This window comes from Pan paniscus, chromosome 10 (genome assembly GCF_029289425.2).
Source record: "Pan paniscus chromosome 10, NHGRI_mPanPan1-v2.0_pri, whole genome shotgun sequence".
Taxonomy (NCBI): Eukaryota; Metazoa; Chordata; class Mammalia; order Primates; family Hominidae; genus Pan; species Pan paniscus.
In genome coordinates this window covers 49,443,324-49,461,269 of record NC_073259.2, presented here as the reverse complement: position 1 = coordinate 49,461,269, position 17,946 = coordinate 49,443,324, and the positions used below count along the sequence as shown (strand labels likewise).

General features: G+C 34.2%; 1 protein-coding gene across 5 annotated transcripts in view; it reads right to left on the bottom strand.

Annotated features, from left to right (window-relative positions):
* The window catches only part of NELL2 (neural EGFL like 2), a 406,132-nt gene that overhangs the window by 203,741 nt on the left and 184,445 nt on the right, over positions 1–17,946 (bottom strand). For all 5 annotated transcript variants that reach the window (XM_057299468.1, XM_034935992.2, XM_003825751.6 and 2 more), the window contains one exon: positions 1,728–1,819. In XM_057299468.1, the coding sequence (XP_057155451.1) occupies positions 1,728–1,819 (92 nt within the window). The remainder of the gene's footprint in view (positions 1–1,727; positions 1,820–17,946) is intronic.

Here is a 17,946-nt window from a genome sequence, read left to right as displayed (position 1 = left end):
AGTCCAATAAAAATTATGTTTGTGGCTTGCATCATATTTCTATTGGATGGTGCAGCATTAGAAGGTAGAAAATGGTGCCTTTTGTTTGAGCAAATAAAAGGTAACATTCACTCATTTATCTAAAATTTATGAGCACCTGCTGTGTTGCCTCTATAAAGACTTCTAACTGAACCTATTTAAAATCAAATAATCTTATATAATAGCAAATTTAAAATCCAATAGGCAATTATACCAGTACATTTCTAAACCACAATTATCAGTATTATGAGACACATTCTGGTAAAATGAATAGGATACACACACACACACACACAGAGACAGAAAGAGAGAGAGAGAAAGAGAAGTGGAGAAACTTTAAATGCCCTCAAGATTTTTAAATTTAGAACCAAAATTTTAATGTTAGAGATTACTATTAGAAGCCAGCTGGCAGAAGTTTTCTTCCCTCCTTGAAGTAACTTCTCTGAGTCTCTTTTCTCATTTTGGAGTTACTAGATCTCACTCTGTCTTCCAATTCTTTTATCTATTGTGAGAGTTACTCCACTTAAAACGGCATTGGTGTAGGGATGCTGATAAAGGAAAATCCATCATCTTGAAATACAGGTTGAGGAATTCATTTTAATGTTCCTGTGCCTCTATTCTCTAAGATGAGAACCTACATCATTGGAAAGCTGATTTAAAACTAAAAGAAGAAGAGAGGATACTTTATAATGGGCATGAAGAAATCAGAGCTTTCATGTTCTAGAAATCAAATCTGTCACAGTCTTGCCTCTTTGCATCTCCTCCTTGCTTATCTCAAAGGATTTCCAAATTAAGATGCATAAACTGGATAGCTTCTTTCAGATTCAATTTGTCTTGGCAAAATTCTTAGGATTTTCCTTTCCCTCACTCTTAGCAATCATAGTTTATTGGTGGTGCCAGCAGCATAAATCACTATCTTAATTTTCTACATAATTTATACATACTAAATCATTTCCCAAACCATGTATAGGAGGTATTTAAAGAGGAAAATTAACTATCAAATAAAAATGAAACCCTAAAGCAGAAATTTTATATATAGACAGTTTCCTTCATATAGAATAAGGATTTTAATGTAACATTAGGGTCAAGAAATATCAGATTATAATTTACAAAAGACAAACATGAAAAGTGTTGTGAAACATATTTAGTTTTTCAATTAGTAGGTCGAGGGGCAAAAATTCAAATGAATCACATTTGCTTCAGAAACTTTGGCAAGTAAATTTGTAAGGAATTTCCCTTTAACTAATTTAAAACACTCCTTCTAAAGGGAATTAGATAAATATCAGTCTCAACTCCATCCAACAATTAATTTTAGTTAGGTAATTTTTTGTTTTGTTTTTAATTGAACTGAGCAATACTTCTCACATGGTACAAAATCATGAGTGACAAAAAGCTAAGTCTAACTTCACCTACATTTTCCTCCCAAGAGCAAATAAGGAGCTTATTTGAATTTGGAAAACATACGACAACTTCACAAAGCTTTAATTTGACAAAATAGCATTTTCATTTCTTGGAAAAATTATTTTTCAACCACTAATTTACATGCTTAAAAATGAGAATTTCTTTACATTCAAACGATAATTAATATTGTGAATTTTCTCTTTGCATTAGAATTTCAAAAATGTATTTCAAGGTTGAGCTTGTAAAGAAACTTTTATCTTGTTTATAAATAGAAACAATTTTGAAAGACCCACGAATAGTCTTCTTACCTTGCACTCATAGAGAACACATACTCCAGAAGAGGAATAGACTGTATTTCTTTCTCCTTCAAAGTAGGTTCGTCCTTGAAATTGGCATATCGCTTTGGAGTAAAAAATACATATATATTTATTTTATTGGGAAAAATAGCTTAGAAGGGATCAGATCATCTTGTAACACCATTCCACATGTTATACACCTTTTTTCAACATGTTTGACTAACCAGAAAGCTCAATTCAATCTACTGCAAGGCACATGTAAACTTAAATTAGTGTCATGCAAATTAAGTTGAGAGAGTAAAATAAGATATAAAAAAGATAAAGGGCAATGACATGTCTGAATTAGACTCTGAAAAAGTAGTGCCAAAAAGCAGACTTACAGCCAATTAATTGCCTAATAGATGATGTCCCACTTAGGGCATATTAAGTAGTCACTTAGGGCGGCAATAAATCAGGGGTAATATGAGACTCAGGGAACAATATGAGAAAAGTTTTTGTTTTATATACCATTACAGAATTTTAAAATAGAACATTATAATAGAAAGAAGGTATATTCATTTCAGCACATCCATGTAAGTTTTAAGTTTTATGGTTTAGTGTCATTTTATTTATAAGTATGTATGGGTTAGGGCACCCCATCTAGGATGCTGAGAGGTCTGAATCTGAACCTGCCTTGCTTCCATCACAATTAAGTGAAATTTTAAAATGTAACCTTAGATTCCATGGGAAAAATATGTTTTTAATCCATAAAAATGCACAGAGTATCAAATAATCTTTTTCTAAAACCTGCAACATATTTACAATTCACACAAACATTTAGCCAACAGAAATCATTTCCTTGTTTTGAAGTATTTCACACTACCTACATTGACTCATCACCTAAGATGAAACAGATTTACCCTAAAGCTAATGATGCCTAATTTTCAGCGTCCTTCTCTGGCTTAGGCTCCTTGTAAGATGCTGAACTAAGTTCTCCTTTCATAATTTTGTATTGTTTATCTTTGAAAGGGCACCCAGTATTGTAGATGCTTCAGGTCCCCATAACATCTAGATCTACCCCAAGATAATTATTTCAAAGACCAGTGGAGGTGATCAACTGATACAGACTCTGGCAATTTGTTCCCCACATTTACTAAATCCAATTTTTTATTTTAACTATACAAATTATATAAAGTGAATGGGTATATTTTCTTTTGATTCCACTGTGTGAATTATGAGAAATTGTTTCACTCTTTGGAATTTATATATCCCTATTACCTTTAAAAGTATCAACTTGCCAATAATAAAGAAGGAAGAAAGTAGACATATTTTTATTTTTAAATTTTATTATTTATTTTTTTCTTTTAGAGACAGGGTCTTGCTGTGTTGCCCACGATGGTCTCAAACTCCTGTCCTTAAGTGGTCCTTCTGCCTAAGCCTCCCAAAGTGCTGGGGTTATAGGCATGAGCCACCATGCCTGGTCTATTCTCTTAATAATATCAATATATTGTTGTACAAATATTCATTCCCAAAGTATAACCTGACTCTCGCTTTCCTTGAAAAACTATTTTAAAGTTGCACATTTAAATAATGTCAAATAAATAAATTAATTAAATAATGGAAACCATGCACGTTTTTAAAAATGTCATCCTCCAACTGATCTCCTTACACAGCATTTATTAACAAATTTGACTACATAATGCATATCTCCTAGCCAATTGATTTTGAACTTTTTAGAGCTTGCTAGCAAAGAATAAAATTTACTTGCACTAATCATATGACTTAAAGTCTGGCTAAAATATGCTCACTCGTGAATATTCAAAATGAAACTATGGATTTGTCAGTTGCATACTATCTATCATATTATGAATTAAAATGGTATGTGCATTTACTTAATAAACATGATCGATTGCAAAATTTATCTCTCTGACATCTAATTTTTAGGATTTTTTGTTTTTATGAAACTCAGTAACCTCAACATACCAAGACCTAGCATATTGCATGTTTAATTATACTTAATAAGTACTATATTTTATAAGATAATGAGAATAAACAAAACCTTTCTTACATCTATTCAGTACCTGCCATTCAAAAGTTTCTAAGCCTATTATATTATACGACTTGATAACTGCAGCCTATTCAAGTCCAAGCGTATGTGGAAGAAAAACAATGGTGCTCTAAATCTTACACAGAGGGGAAAGGAAACATTGTAAAAAAAACACAAGGGTAAATTCTCCTTATTCAAAGTCTTTTGATAATTTAATATTCATGTAGAGCAGATGGGCCTTCTGTTTGAAACTCTTAATTCAAAAGACTCAAATAGGCAACTTGTGGGACAATAGGGCACCAAATGGAGCTTGGCAGGGAGGGAAAAAGCACAAAAATGAATGAGGTCACAATTGCTTAATTCTCTTTCAAGCAACGAGCACAAGCAGGATGAAGTTGGCTTAGAGAGAAACCAAAGTGACTGATTTTTATCTCATTTCTTTTTTGATCAGTTGCTGTAATTCTCCATAAGTCTAATGTTGACATGGAATATTCAGTAATACTAGTAGGATATTTCTTCCCTAGACTCTTTAGAGGAGAAATGTGAAGAAATTCAAAAAAGATATAATGATTCCTAAAAACACTGCAAGGAATCATAAAAATGCCATTAGAATGGCTCTAGGAGTTTTCTAAGAGAAGACTGAGAGAGTAACAGTCATGTTAACCTATTCATACATTTAACAAATATGTACTGAGCTCCTATTACATGTTAGATATTCTCCTAGGTACTGGAATTCAAAGACGAATTTAATGTGCTTCATGCCTCAATATTTAGTAGGGCAGACAGACTCATACACAACTAACTCTAAGAGAAGTCAAACTGAAATTCTATGATTAAATAATCCATAAGTTATATGGAAACTCAGGAGACCGAACGAACTTCTAAGAAGGGACAGCTGGATTAAGATTAAGAAAATAAACAAGGGCTGGTTAAGGATCCAGACTGTGGTAAAAGCAAGGGATCATCATTACCCTAAGGCTAAGGAACAAGGGAAGAAAATGGTTTTACTAGAGTCCAGTGTAAGCCAGAATTATGGAGGAGAGGCTGCCTTGTAAAAGCTGTAATCATGAGAGCACAGCTACTGCCAGAGACATAGCTTGGTGCAGGAAAGAAACATAGCCAACCTTCTCTCCTCCTCCTGCCTTCCAGTTTCCTGCCAGTGTCTCCCATTGGTTAACGCTACTTGAAACTAGCTGGCAAGGAGACCAGAGTGATGCAGGCTGCAGAAGTCAGGCTCCTGGGGGACAGAGGACAAAGAATGGAAATGGGAGTGTGGGGTGCCCAGGAACAATAACAAGAACAAATGTCTATTACGTTAATTCACTATAAGCCATTAAGAGGTCTAGTTCACCAGGATAGCTTGCTCAGAAGGGCATGAGAGAGCGGAACACAGAAACAAAAGATTTGAAAGAGAAAACTGATATTTTTAAAATGTTGTCCCTCCTTGAGATTATCAAAATGAGGTTTATAGGCAGCCAGAGGGTAAAATGAGGGAACTGAGCTCTGGGAAAATCAAGTGTGTAAACAGAGGAGGGAAAGCAGATCGGGCCTATGCCCTAATTTTAACCAAGGCGAACCCATGCAGGTATCAGGTGCAAATTCTGAGAGATAACAATAATCGCTGGCTACCACAATGGCTACAGGACCGTCCCTGGAATTCTCTAACTGAAAAGTATCTGCCTTCTAACCTCTCCCCAGTAGAGTACAAAGTAAGAAAATTCACTTCCTCAATAAAACAATAAAGGAATAATCATTTTTACTATATTTGTTGCTCCTTTTAACCATGTTAATTGCATGCACATGTTTATAGCCAGAGGCTTCATTTCTTCCCTAGTTTTGTTGTGTGGCTTGTGTATATGTGAGTGAGTGTGTATACCACATTAAGTTCTTTATGATGTAACTTTGGATTTCTACACCTCCAATCACTTACTAGCTTAAAGCAGAACTGTTTCAATTAGGCCATATTTTCAAAAGTCTATGCTGAGTGATTGATTGAATATATTATGTGTATATACTTTAAGATATAAAACTTCTAGGGAGATGTACTTAATTTATTCATACAGGCTTATCAGTTTGTAGACTAAGAATGCTATACCATTTTGAAATCATATTAACCCATAGAACCACAGCTACTTGTTAGTTATTAATATTAAACAATGTGAAATGCATATTTACTCGACTCTAGTAGGTGCTGCTGTTGGCATAACTCCAGGCAGTGCATTCACATCATGGTCTGTGTGATTTAGGTCACCCAGAGCTTTCCTACGCACAGTCTATTCAGTTATAAGTGGAGACATTAACAACAACTTGGAGAAATTCAATAGGACAATATAACACTTGATGTATACGTTCTACCAAGGCTATCTTAAACATTACAAATTGGATAGTCACTAGCATCATAATTATGACAGAATCCAAAAAAATCAATTAATAAAAATTATTTTCACTTCATTTTCCCCCATTTTAAGAACATAAAAACGATTAACAGCAAATAGGAGCCAAGAGATGCTACAGACAAATTTAGAAGTCATCAGTTGTTAAAAAGTGAAAGGTAATTTATAACACAGATTGAGAAATGGATAAGTGAAAGAAGCCAGTAAAACTCTGAAAATTCTAAGTTACACATTAAAATCTTGATTTACTGGTCATTAATGCAGAGATGGCAACTGCAGTTTTCCTCTAATGAGATTTTAATGAACTTTAGCAAACCCTTGTAGAAAGAATCATCTAAACCTATGTAAAAACATTTCAGAATATATAAGCAAATGGGCATCATATTTTACTTTTAAACATTTCCTCACTACATATCTAGCTTTTTCCTCTTATTACCTGATTTAAAATTCATGCATCTACTTTAAACTTCCCAGTTGGTACCAATACCTTTAAAAATGATTCCTTACAAAATTAAAAGTTATAAATACCAAAAAGAAAGCCAGTGTAATTCACTTAAGTGAGTCATGGGACTTACAGTTTCTTTAAAATTCTTTTTCAAAACACCAAATATCAGTGATCTTTGGATTGATAGTCTGTTAAGGACAGAGTTTTATATAGTAGTAGCTTTCCAATGGTATTGTTTGAAATTTTGATTCCCTTTGGGAGACTTCTCAAAAATGTATAATAGCAGTTACTTCATTCTGAGCCAATATTTTGTTAGTGATATACAAATCAAAGCTGTTGGATGAGAAAAAAACTCATTAACTATAATTATGTATATTTGTATTCTTATTATACATTTTTTAAAAGAATGTACAATAAATGCATTCATGAGGCAGGCTAAGATTCTGCAAAGTCAAACAAAAAATTTTAAAAGTGTTTTAATATTCTTAAAAAGCTCCAATCAGCTATGCTGCATTTATCCCGCCTACAATCTTTTTTTGTTATCTGGACTCACTTGGAGTCAATTCTTAACAATATGGTCATAATAAAAGTATTGAGCACTAACTGATACAAATTAATCTCTCTCTCTTCTCTATAATGCTTAAATCTCTATTATAGCACTGAACACATTTTCCTTTTCTCTAGTGAGTTGTACACTTTTTCATCTTTCTTATCTCAGGACAGAGTGTCTTACTTGTCTTTGGATTTTATTCAGCACCCAGCATGGGCCCTGCATAATATACGCTCAAGGTTTGTTAAATTTTTTGGTAAATTCTCTTTCAGCTTCCTGTTTGATAAAGAAATCTAAAAATAAGTGAACTGAACCTCTCTAAACCTCATTTTTCCCTTTACATTTGGTCTCACCTGTGGAGTTTGCATCTTATAAAAAAGATTCTATAGCCTGTGTCTTACAGAAGGAGTCTGCCCTTTCTGTAAAAGGACAGCTTACTTTCAACTCGAGCACATTTGAAACATCTGAAATGGGAGCAGTAAGAAAGTAGCTGGTTACTGTCATAGCAGTAACTTACTAACATGAATAATGCAAATTAGCATGCTCAAAGAAAGTCTGCTCGGACAATGTAATGACAAAACTTTCTTCTTTCCCTATATAAAACCAGTTTTTGTGAGTCAATGCTATTTAAAATGATCAGAAGTTCAGAGTGCTTAAATAATTCACAAATTCATGAATTAGACATGATCCTGCCCCTTAGCTAAATCTCATTAATTGTTTGGGAATTTAGTTGTTTGCCAAACTAATATTAGAGTTTAAGAAGTGAGATCTTGATAGTAGTTATGCAACCTCCCTTTTCTGTTTTATATACATCATGTCCTTGGGCTTCTAAAGGACCAAAGTGTGCTTCCCATAGGGGGCCTTAATTTAGGTCAGTAGCTTATTCTTCCAAAAAGAGAACAGGCCCTGAAATACTGTAAATTTAGCAGTAGTGAGAGGTTAGGAGGCAAAGGAGGATAAAAGTACCTCCCAGAATAGAACAAGAGCAAAAATTCAAGCACCCTGTCCAGATCAGCCTTTAGGTTAGAGAATGTATATGCTGAGGAAACAAAAATTGAATGTTTAGAAGTTAATAGCAAAAAAGCACACGCTATTGCTGTAAGCAGAGATTCAGCATTTTTGACTCTAACTTTACCAATTTAAATGGCAATCTAAAAATATTCTGAAATTCTTTTAATTTAGCTGCTTTTCTGTCACTAGTCTTGTTCTTGATCCTGGCTCATATACCATATAACAGTCTATTAAAACAACAATATAATCAATTCATTTAGTCCTCTGACAATATGAAAAATAAATTGAATGACTGGAGGTAAAGATTTGAGAAAAATACAGTATTTGTGTCAATACTTAAATACTATTAAAGTGACAAACATGGACAAACATGAAGAAAGGTTTCATTACCACTAGACAAAGAAATATAATGTATAATATAGTACGGGAAAGTTTACATATTGTCACTTTCAAAGTTAGAACTAGAATCCATATGACAGTCCTTATGTGCATCTTTTCTTACCACCAACCCAGTGAATTTGGTCAATGCAGGAACATCTTGTCTTTGGTTTAACTTTGTGTAACTTTTTTTTTTCAAAATGCCCAGCACCATTTAGACACATGTTGTTTTGATGTTATAGTGACGAAGATACTGAACACAAAATGCTGTGAGAACTGCAAAGCATGATTCTTTTCATTATAAACCAAATATTAGTGCTCAACTAAGAGATTACAAGTAAAAAAACATTGAAAAAGTGATTTTGCTCTTTTATAACAGTTTCTGGTGTGCAGGTAAAACAAAAGAGGTAACTATTGAGGGGCAGCTCTATTAGGAGGAAATTTTTCAATGCAGTTTCATGACAGCTATATTAATAACTCCATTATGCAAAGAATGTGGGCCAAGATAAGAGAAAAAGCACACGGTTAAAGGGAGCAAGCTCTGTGTAGAGTAAGACAAGCGGAAGGAATGGCACAAAGAGGAGGGAAGAGAGAGCAGAGGAAGCAACTGAGGACAGAAAAATTTGATAGCATACTGGAGATGGAACAGGAGAAGGAACAGGAGAAAGCAACAAAATGATAAACAGGAGAACCAAAACAATTTCATAAAGACATGGGGCAAGAATGGTAACACCTGGTGAAAATAAGAAACTTTTTTTTTTTGCGACAGGGTCTCACTTTGTTGCCCAGGTTGGAGTGCTGTGGCACGATGAACTGCAACCTCAACCTCCCGGGCTCAAGTGATCCACCTCAGCCTCCTGAGTAGTTGGGACTACAGGCATGCGCCAAAATGCCCCACTAATTTTTTAATTTGTTGTAGAGACAGGGTCTCACTCTGTTGCCCAGGCTTGTTTTGAAGTCCTGACCTCAAGTCATCCTTCAACCTTGACCTCCCAAAGTGCTGGGATTATAGGTGTGAGCCACCACACCCGACCTAAGAAACATTTATTGACACTGAAACACTGTAGTAGAAAGTCATCTTCCCTGCCTTCAAGGAGCATTCAGCCTAATGTGGGAAATGATGGGCACATGCACAGGTAACTAAATATAACTCAGAGAAGAATACAGTCTTACAAGGGTGGAAATGGAAATGCTTCACACAGAGGAGTGTCTGAAAATAAGCACTGAGGGTGAAATGATTTAGCATGATTTAAATCAGGAAAAGAGTACTCATAATACATTCAAAAATAGAGTAATAATCACAATAATATACTTTGTCCCAGGATTCCAATGAACATCCAGTCTAGAAACCTATATTACCTGGAAGTGATTTATTATAAGTTGGTTTTACCTATACTCCCAAACCAGTAGGCTGATGGATCTCAACAATAGATGCGTATTAAAATCACCTGAAGAACATTTAAAATTCAATGCCTGGCCAGGCGCAGTGGCTCACACTTGTAATCCCAGCACTTTGGGAGGCCGAGGCGGGCAGATCACAAGTTCAGGAGATCGAGACCATCCTGGCTAACACGGTGAAACCCCGTCTCTACTAAAAATACAAAAAAATTAGCCGGGCATGGTGGTGGGCGCCTGTAGTCCCAGCTACTCGGGAGACTGAGGCAGGAGAATGACATGAACCCAGGAGGCGGAGCTTGCAGTGAGCCGAGATCGCACCACTGCACTCCAGCCTGGGCGACAGAGCAAGACTCCGTCTCAAAAAAAAAAACTCAATGCCCTATTTGCATGCTAGACCAATTAAAAAATTCTGAGGGTAGGACTTGGGTCTTTTAATATTTTAGAGCTGTCCAGGTAGAGCTAAGTTGACAACTATTTCACTATGCAGAGAAAGGGGAAATCGAAGAGAAAAATAAAATTAACATTTGAATAGAGGCAGTCCAGAGATATTCAGTAGAAGCCTTTTTATCCTATGTTATCTGATGGAATTTGGCCTATTGTTTGAAAATAATCAGTTAAACTGAGAAATCATACACGACAATAAATATGTACTTTAAACATTTTAAACACACAAATTCACACTCAATCATGTTTTGATGTTGAACATTTTAGTATGGATTCCTTGATTGTGCTTTATTGTAGACTTGATTATATAAGTAAGCCTTTCAATGTGTTACCTAGAATTTCCAGTATAAGTTTCATTTTGTTTGGGGTTTTTTAAATGTAATAAGATAGATACTTGCTCAGCAGTCTGAAGAGAAATAATTTTAATACCCTGTTTTCATCCACATTTATAGTTGTTTTACTGACACATAATTTCAGGGTACCTTTTTTAAGGGAACTCTTATACACTGTTGGTGAGAATGCAAACTAGTTTAGCCACTATGGAAAGCCGTTTGTAGAGTTTTCAAAGAACTTAAAGTACAACTACCATTCAACCCAGCAATCCCACTACTGGATATATACCCAAGGAAAATAATTCATTCTATCAGAAAGACATGCACCTGAATGTTCACTGCAGCACTATTCACGATAGCAAGGACATGGAATCAACCTAACTGCCAATCAACAAGGAACTGGATAAAGAAAATGTGGTATATATATACACCATGGAATACTATGCAGCCATAAAAAAGAATGAGATCATGCCCTTTGCAAAATTTGGACACAGCTAGAGGCCATCATCCTAGACAACCTAACACGAGATCAGAAAAGCAAAAACCACATGTTCTTACTGATAAGTGGGAGCTAAACACTGAATACATATGGATGTTAAATTAAGAACAATAGTCAATGGGCATCACTAGATGGGGGGGAGAGAGAGCAGGGTGTGGGCTAAAGAACCACCTGTTGGGTACTATGTTTTCTGCCTGGGTGATGGAATCATTGGGACCTCAAGCCTCAGCATCATGCAGTTTATCCATATAACACACCTGCATATGTATGCTTTAATCTATAATAAAAGTTGAAATTTGCAGGATACAAAATCAGTGTACAAAAATCATAAGCATTCTTATACACCAACAAGAACCAAAGTGAGAGCCAAATCAGAATGGCAATCCCATTCACAATTGCCACAAAAAGGATAAAACATCTAAGAATACAGCTACCCAGGAAAGTGAAAGACCTCTACCAAGAGAATTACAAAACACTCCTCAAATAAATCAGAGAAGACACAAAAAAATGGAAAAACAACCCATGCTCACGGACAGGAAGAATCAATATCATTAAAATGGCTACACAGCCAAAAGCAGTTTACATATTCAGTGGTATTCCTATAAAACTACCAATGACATTCTTCACAGAACTAGAAAAAAAAACCTACTTTAAAATTCATATGGAACCAAAAAAGAGCCTAAATAGACAAGGCAATCCTAAGGGAAAAAAAAAAAAAAAAAAAAAAAAAAGGCTGGAGGCATCACAATACCCAACTTCAAACTATACTACAAGTGTACCAAAACCAAAACAGCATGGTACTGGTATAAAAACAGGACATAGACCAATGGAACAGAATACAGAGCCCAGAAATAAGGCTGCACATCTGCGACTATCTGATCTTCAACAAAGCTGACCAAAAAAACAAGCAATAAGGAAGACTCCCTATTCAATAAATGGTGCTAGGATAACTGGCTAGCCATATGCAGAAAATTGAAGCTGGACCCCTTCCTTACACCATGTACAAAAATCAACTCAAGATGAATTAAAGACTTAAATGCAAAACCCAAAACTATAAAATGGGCAATACCATTCTGGACATAGGAATGGGTGAAGATTTCATGAAAAAGACACCAACAAATTTTTGCAACAAAAGCAAAAATTGACAAGTGGGATCTGACTAAACTTAAGAGTTTCTGCACAGCCAAAGAAACTATAAACAGAGTAAACAGACAACCTACAGAATGAAAGAAAATATTTGCTGGCAAGGTTGCAGAGAAAAGGGAATGAGTATACGCTGTTGGTGGGAGTGTAAATTAGTTCAGCCATTGTGGAAAGCAGTATGGTGATTCCTCAAAAAAACTAAAAGCAGAACTCCCATTCAGCCCAGCAATCCCATTACTGGGTACATACCCAGACAAATATAAATCTTTCTACCATAAAGACACATGCACGTGATTGTTCACTGCAGCACTATTCACAATAGCAAAGACATGGAATCAACATAAATGCCCATCAATGACAGAATGGATTAAAAAAATGTGGTACATAAGCACCATGAAACACTATGCAGCCATAAAAACAATATCATGTCTGTTGTGGGAACATGGATGGAACTGGAGGCTCTTATCCTTAGCAAACTAACGCAGGAACAGAAAACCAAATACCACATGTTTTCACTTATAAGTGGGAACTAAACGATAAGAACTTATGAACACAAAGAAGGAAACAGCAGACACTGTGGTCTATTTGATGAGGGAGGGTGGGAGTAGGAAGAGGAGCAGAAAAGATAACTATTGGGTACTGGGTTTAATACCTGGGTGATGAAATACTATGTACAACAAACCCCAGTGACATATGTTTACCTATGTAACAAATCTTCACATGTACCCCCAAACCTAAGAAAAAGTTTTTTAACATTCCATTATGCATAACAATAAATACACTGAGAAATATTATTAAAACTTTTACTTACTGAAAATTATTACTGTAAAAAGTAATTGACAAGAGAGTCCTTCAATAAATAATTTAAAAAAATAAAAGTAGATACACACACATAAAACACAGTTATAAACTAAGAAAGTTAAAATAAAATTTCCAAAGGAGAAAAATACATTTACTGAAGAAAGAGTTGGAAACATATTTTACTGAATGAATACAAATCATCAGGAACTCCGCTAAATGTATTTCTTTAAGTTTTGTTATTCCTTCAAACGACCTCATGAGGTGAGAAATATTATCTATCTATCTTTGTGTTACATATTTTAACTGAAACCCAAAAAAGTTTGTGTTGCCTAAAGTGGGTGATGCAATGGGCTTCGCTTTCTAGTCCAGTCAAATCTCCATATCTCTAGTTAATTAACCCTCAGAACCATGGGTTAGAATTTGGACTCATTCAACTTTATTTCATTCTAAACCTTAAAATACAATGATTTGCCAATGCTTTTCTAACTAAACATAAAGGTAGAGTTTAGATGCGTTATACTTAAACTTGAATATAATCAAGAAAATTTTGATTGCAATTGCTTTCAAATGCTTGCATTTTATGTTAAAGACTTCCCGTGTTTAAAATAAATTTAACTTTAAAATGAGAAAAACAGTACTTTTTTAGTAATTTTAGTTTATCAACTTTTTCAAAATCATTCAACTTAATTTGTATAAAACAAATTTTATTTCATTTCATATTTGTATTTAGTTGATTTATATATTAGTATATATTTATAGCAGTTAAGTAATATTACAATTATTATATAAATACAACTTACATGAACAGGGTTGAAAACATTAAGTGTACAGGCTTAGCCTCAAACTCAGTTGATTTCTTTTAATTTTTAACAGAGCCAATGTAAACTGTCAATGAATGTTTGTCAAATCACCTGGAGATCTTATTTAAATGTGTATGTTGAGCAGTACATCTAGATTGAGACATGAAATTCTGCATATGTAACCAGGTCTCAAGGGATACTAATGCTGCTGGTTCAATGATCACACTTAGAGTAGCAAGATTATAGATCAGTAATTATCAACTGGACTTGCACATAAAAATTGCACATAGGGAAATTGTTGAAAATATCTGTGTGGAATCCAAACAAACTAAATCAAAATCTCTAGGAAAGGGACCTAGGCAATCAGTATCTTTCAAGAGAATCCAGATGATTCTAATGTCTGAGCAGTGTTAAGGATTACTGGTGTAGACTCATCCAACTAGTCAATTTAGGGAGTTTTTACTATAAATCTCAATCCTAGATAACCCCACTCAGTAATGCACAGGTTGCTATAAGAATCAGACCAAAATTATTCCAGATGCTTCTTAAATTTTAAATAATTTGCTTATGAATATGACTGCAAAAAGAGTAATAAAAGTAACAGAAGTGGAAAAAATGGAGAAGAAGAGGGAGATGGAGAGACAGAATGAGAGAGAAAAGCAGAAAGAGAGAGGAAGAGAGAAAAAGAGAACAAATGAAATTCACATTTACTGTAAGACTAGAGATTGAGCCTTATTAAATACACCTGTACTTGTACCTTGGGACAAAATATTTGTTGAGGTATATCATATTTTATTCTTTTCAGATAATTTTTCTCTTTAGGGGTCAATTAAGTAAAAGTTTTTGAAAGCTATGCTAAACGAAACATCGACATTAAAATGTTAAACACATTATGTTAACTCTGTAAATTAAGAATTAAATTATTGCCAAAATTAACCTTCTCACAATAATAAATAATCAAAAGAAAATTTGGTTACATTACCCCCAAATGCCTCTGGAATTAACTAAGAAGCAAAAAGGGCTTCCCATAATCCTTCATGTCTTCAGTGATGCTATTATATATATTGATGAATTTCCCCTCAGCCACATTTATTGAGAAGAATACTGTGGAAATGTTCTTGTTCATACTCTCACTCACACACACACACACAAAATTATTACTTTAATGGCTATTGTATGCCAGTCAGTGTGCTCAGCCTAATAAAAAAAATAAAAAATAAACCCACAGACACTGACCTAAAGAAACAGAGGCATGTGATTACCTGAAAATAAGTCAAAGTGACCATCACAATGCTGCTCAATGAGCTCAGGAAACTGATACATGAACAAAGTTGGAATATCAATAGACAGTAATTTTTTTAAATGACCAAACAGATATTTAGAATATCAATAGACAGTAATTTTTTAAAATGACCACACAGATATTTAGAATGTAAGAATACAATAACTGAATTGAAAAATCCACTAGAGGAGTTCAACAGTAGATTTGATTAAGCAGAAGAATCATCAAACTCGAAGACAGCGTATCTGAAATGCAGTCAGAGGAGCAAAAAGGAAAACAAATAAAAAAGAATAAAGAAAGCCTAAAGGACTTATGGGATAACATCAAGTGAACCAACTTATGCATTTGGGGGTCCAGAAAGAAGAAGATAGAAAAAGGCAGAATGCTTGTTTGAAGAAATAATAGCTGAAAACTTCCCAAATCTGGAAAGGAAATGTACATCTAAATTCAAGAAGCCAAAATAACTTCAGCAAGATTAAATGCAAACAAAGCTACACAAAGACACATTATAATCAAATTTTCAAAAGTCAAAGACAAAGAGCATTTCAAAAGAAGCAAAAGAAAAGTGACTAGTCATGTACAAGGGAACTGCCATCAGACTATCAGCAGAATTATCAATGGAACCATTGCAGGCAGAAGAGAGTACAATGACGTATTTAAAGTGTTGGAAGAAAAATCCACCAACCAAGAATACTATACATAGCCAAACTGTCCTTCAAAAATTAAGAAAAAATAAAGACTTTTCCAGATAACAAAAGCTGATGAAGCTTATCATCACTCAACCTGCCTTACAGAAAATGATAACAGAAGACCTTAAAGTTGAAATGAAAAAAATACCAGACAGCAACACAAAAGTATATAAAAGTACTTTTTAACTGGTAAAGGTAAATATACAGACAAATACAGAATACTATAATACTCCAACAGTGGTGTATATATCACCTTTAATTCTGGTAATATAACTTAAAGATAAAAATATAAAAATGACAACTATAAAAATGTTAATGGACATGCCACCTAAAAATGGTAATTTGTGACATCAATGATAAATAGTGTAGGGGGAGGGGAGTAAATAGGTTTATGGAAATAAAGTTAAGTTGTTATCAACTTAAAATAGATTGCTATATTTTATGTCAGCCCCATGGTAACAACAACAAAAATTCCTATTGATGATACACAAAAGAAAATAAGAAAAGAATCAAAAGCATGTCACACACACAAAAAAATCAAGGAAACACAAAGGAAGACAACAAAAGAGAAAAAGCAGGATAAGAAGCTACAAGACAAACAGAAAACAATAAAATGACAATAGTAAGTCCTACTTGATCAATAATAACTTTAAAAGTAAATGGATTAAACTGTCAAAAGACAGAGAACAGCCGAATGAATTAAAAAACAAAACAAAACCAAGAACCAATTATATGCTGTCTACAAAAGACTTACCTAAGATTTAATGACATAAATGGGCTGAACGTGAAATGTTTGAAACATATATTTCATGCAAATGATAACCAAAAGCAAGAAGCTTTCAGGATTGTTTTTTTTTTTTTTGAGATGGATTACAGGCATGCACCTGTACTAGGATTACAGGCGTGAACCACCGCACCAGGCCTTTTTGTTTGGTTGTTTATTTGTTCTGTTTTGAGATGGAGTCTTGCTCTGTCTCCTGGGCTGGAGTGCAGTGGCGTGATCTCACCTCACTGCAACCTCTGCCCCCTGGGTTCAATCTATTCTGCCTCAGCCTCCTGAGTAGCTAGGATTACAGGTGCCTGCCCCCACACTAATTTTTGTATTTTTAGTAGAGGCAGGGTTTCACCATGTTGGCCAGGCTATGACACAAAATGTACTTTAAATTCATAACTGTCAAATAAGAGATAAATAAGGAAATTATATAAAGACAAGAGGGTTTATATACCATGAATATATGACAATTATAAATATACCCAACATCAGAGCACCTATGCATACAAAGCAAACACTGATAGACTTGAAGGGAGAAACAGACAGTAACAAAAGAGTAGTGGAATACTTCAATTCCCTACTTTTAATCATGAATAGAAGGTCCAAACAAAAAAATCAATAAGGAAACAGAAGACTTGAAAAACACTATAGACTAAATGAATCTAACAGACATATATAGAACATTCCATACAACAGGAGCAGAATATAAATTCTTCTCAAGGACATACAGAAAATTCTCCAGGACAGACCATGTTATACTATAAAACAAGTCTTAACAAATTTAAGAAGATGAAATCATACCAGTATCTTTTCCAAACACAATGGAATGAAACTAGGAGTCAGTAGCACTAGGAAAACTAGAAAATTCACAGTTATATGGAAATTAAATAACACACTTGAATAGTTAATTGATCAACTAAAAAATCAAAAAAGAAATTTTAAAATACCTTGAGACAAAGAAAATAAAAACATGACATAATACAACTGATGAAACACAGCAAAAGCAGTAAAAAAGGGAAGTTTATAGGGGTAAATGCCCACATTTAAAAATAGAAAGTTCTCAAAGAACCTAACTAAACACCTCAAGGAACCAGAAAAAGAACAAACTAATTTCAAAGTTAACAGAAGGAAGAAAATAATAAAGATTAGAGCAGAAAGAAAATGAAATAGAGGATAAAAACAAACAATAGAAATAAAACCTACTAACATCAGGGTTGTTTTTTAAAAAGATCAACAACATTGACAAACCTTTGGGTAGACTAACAAGG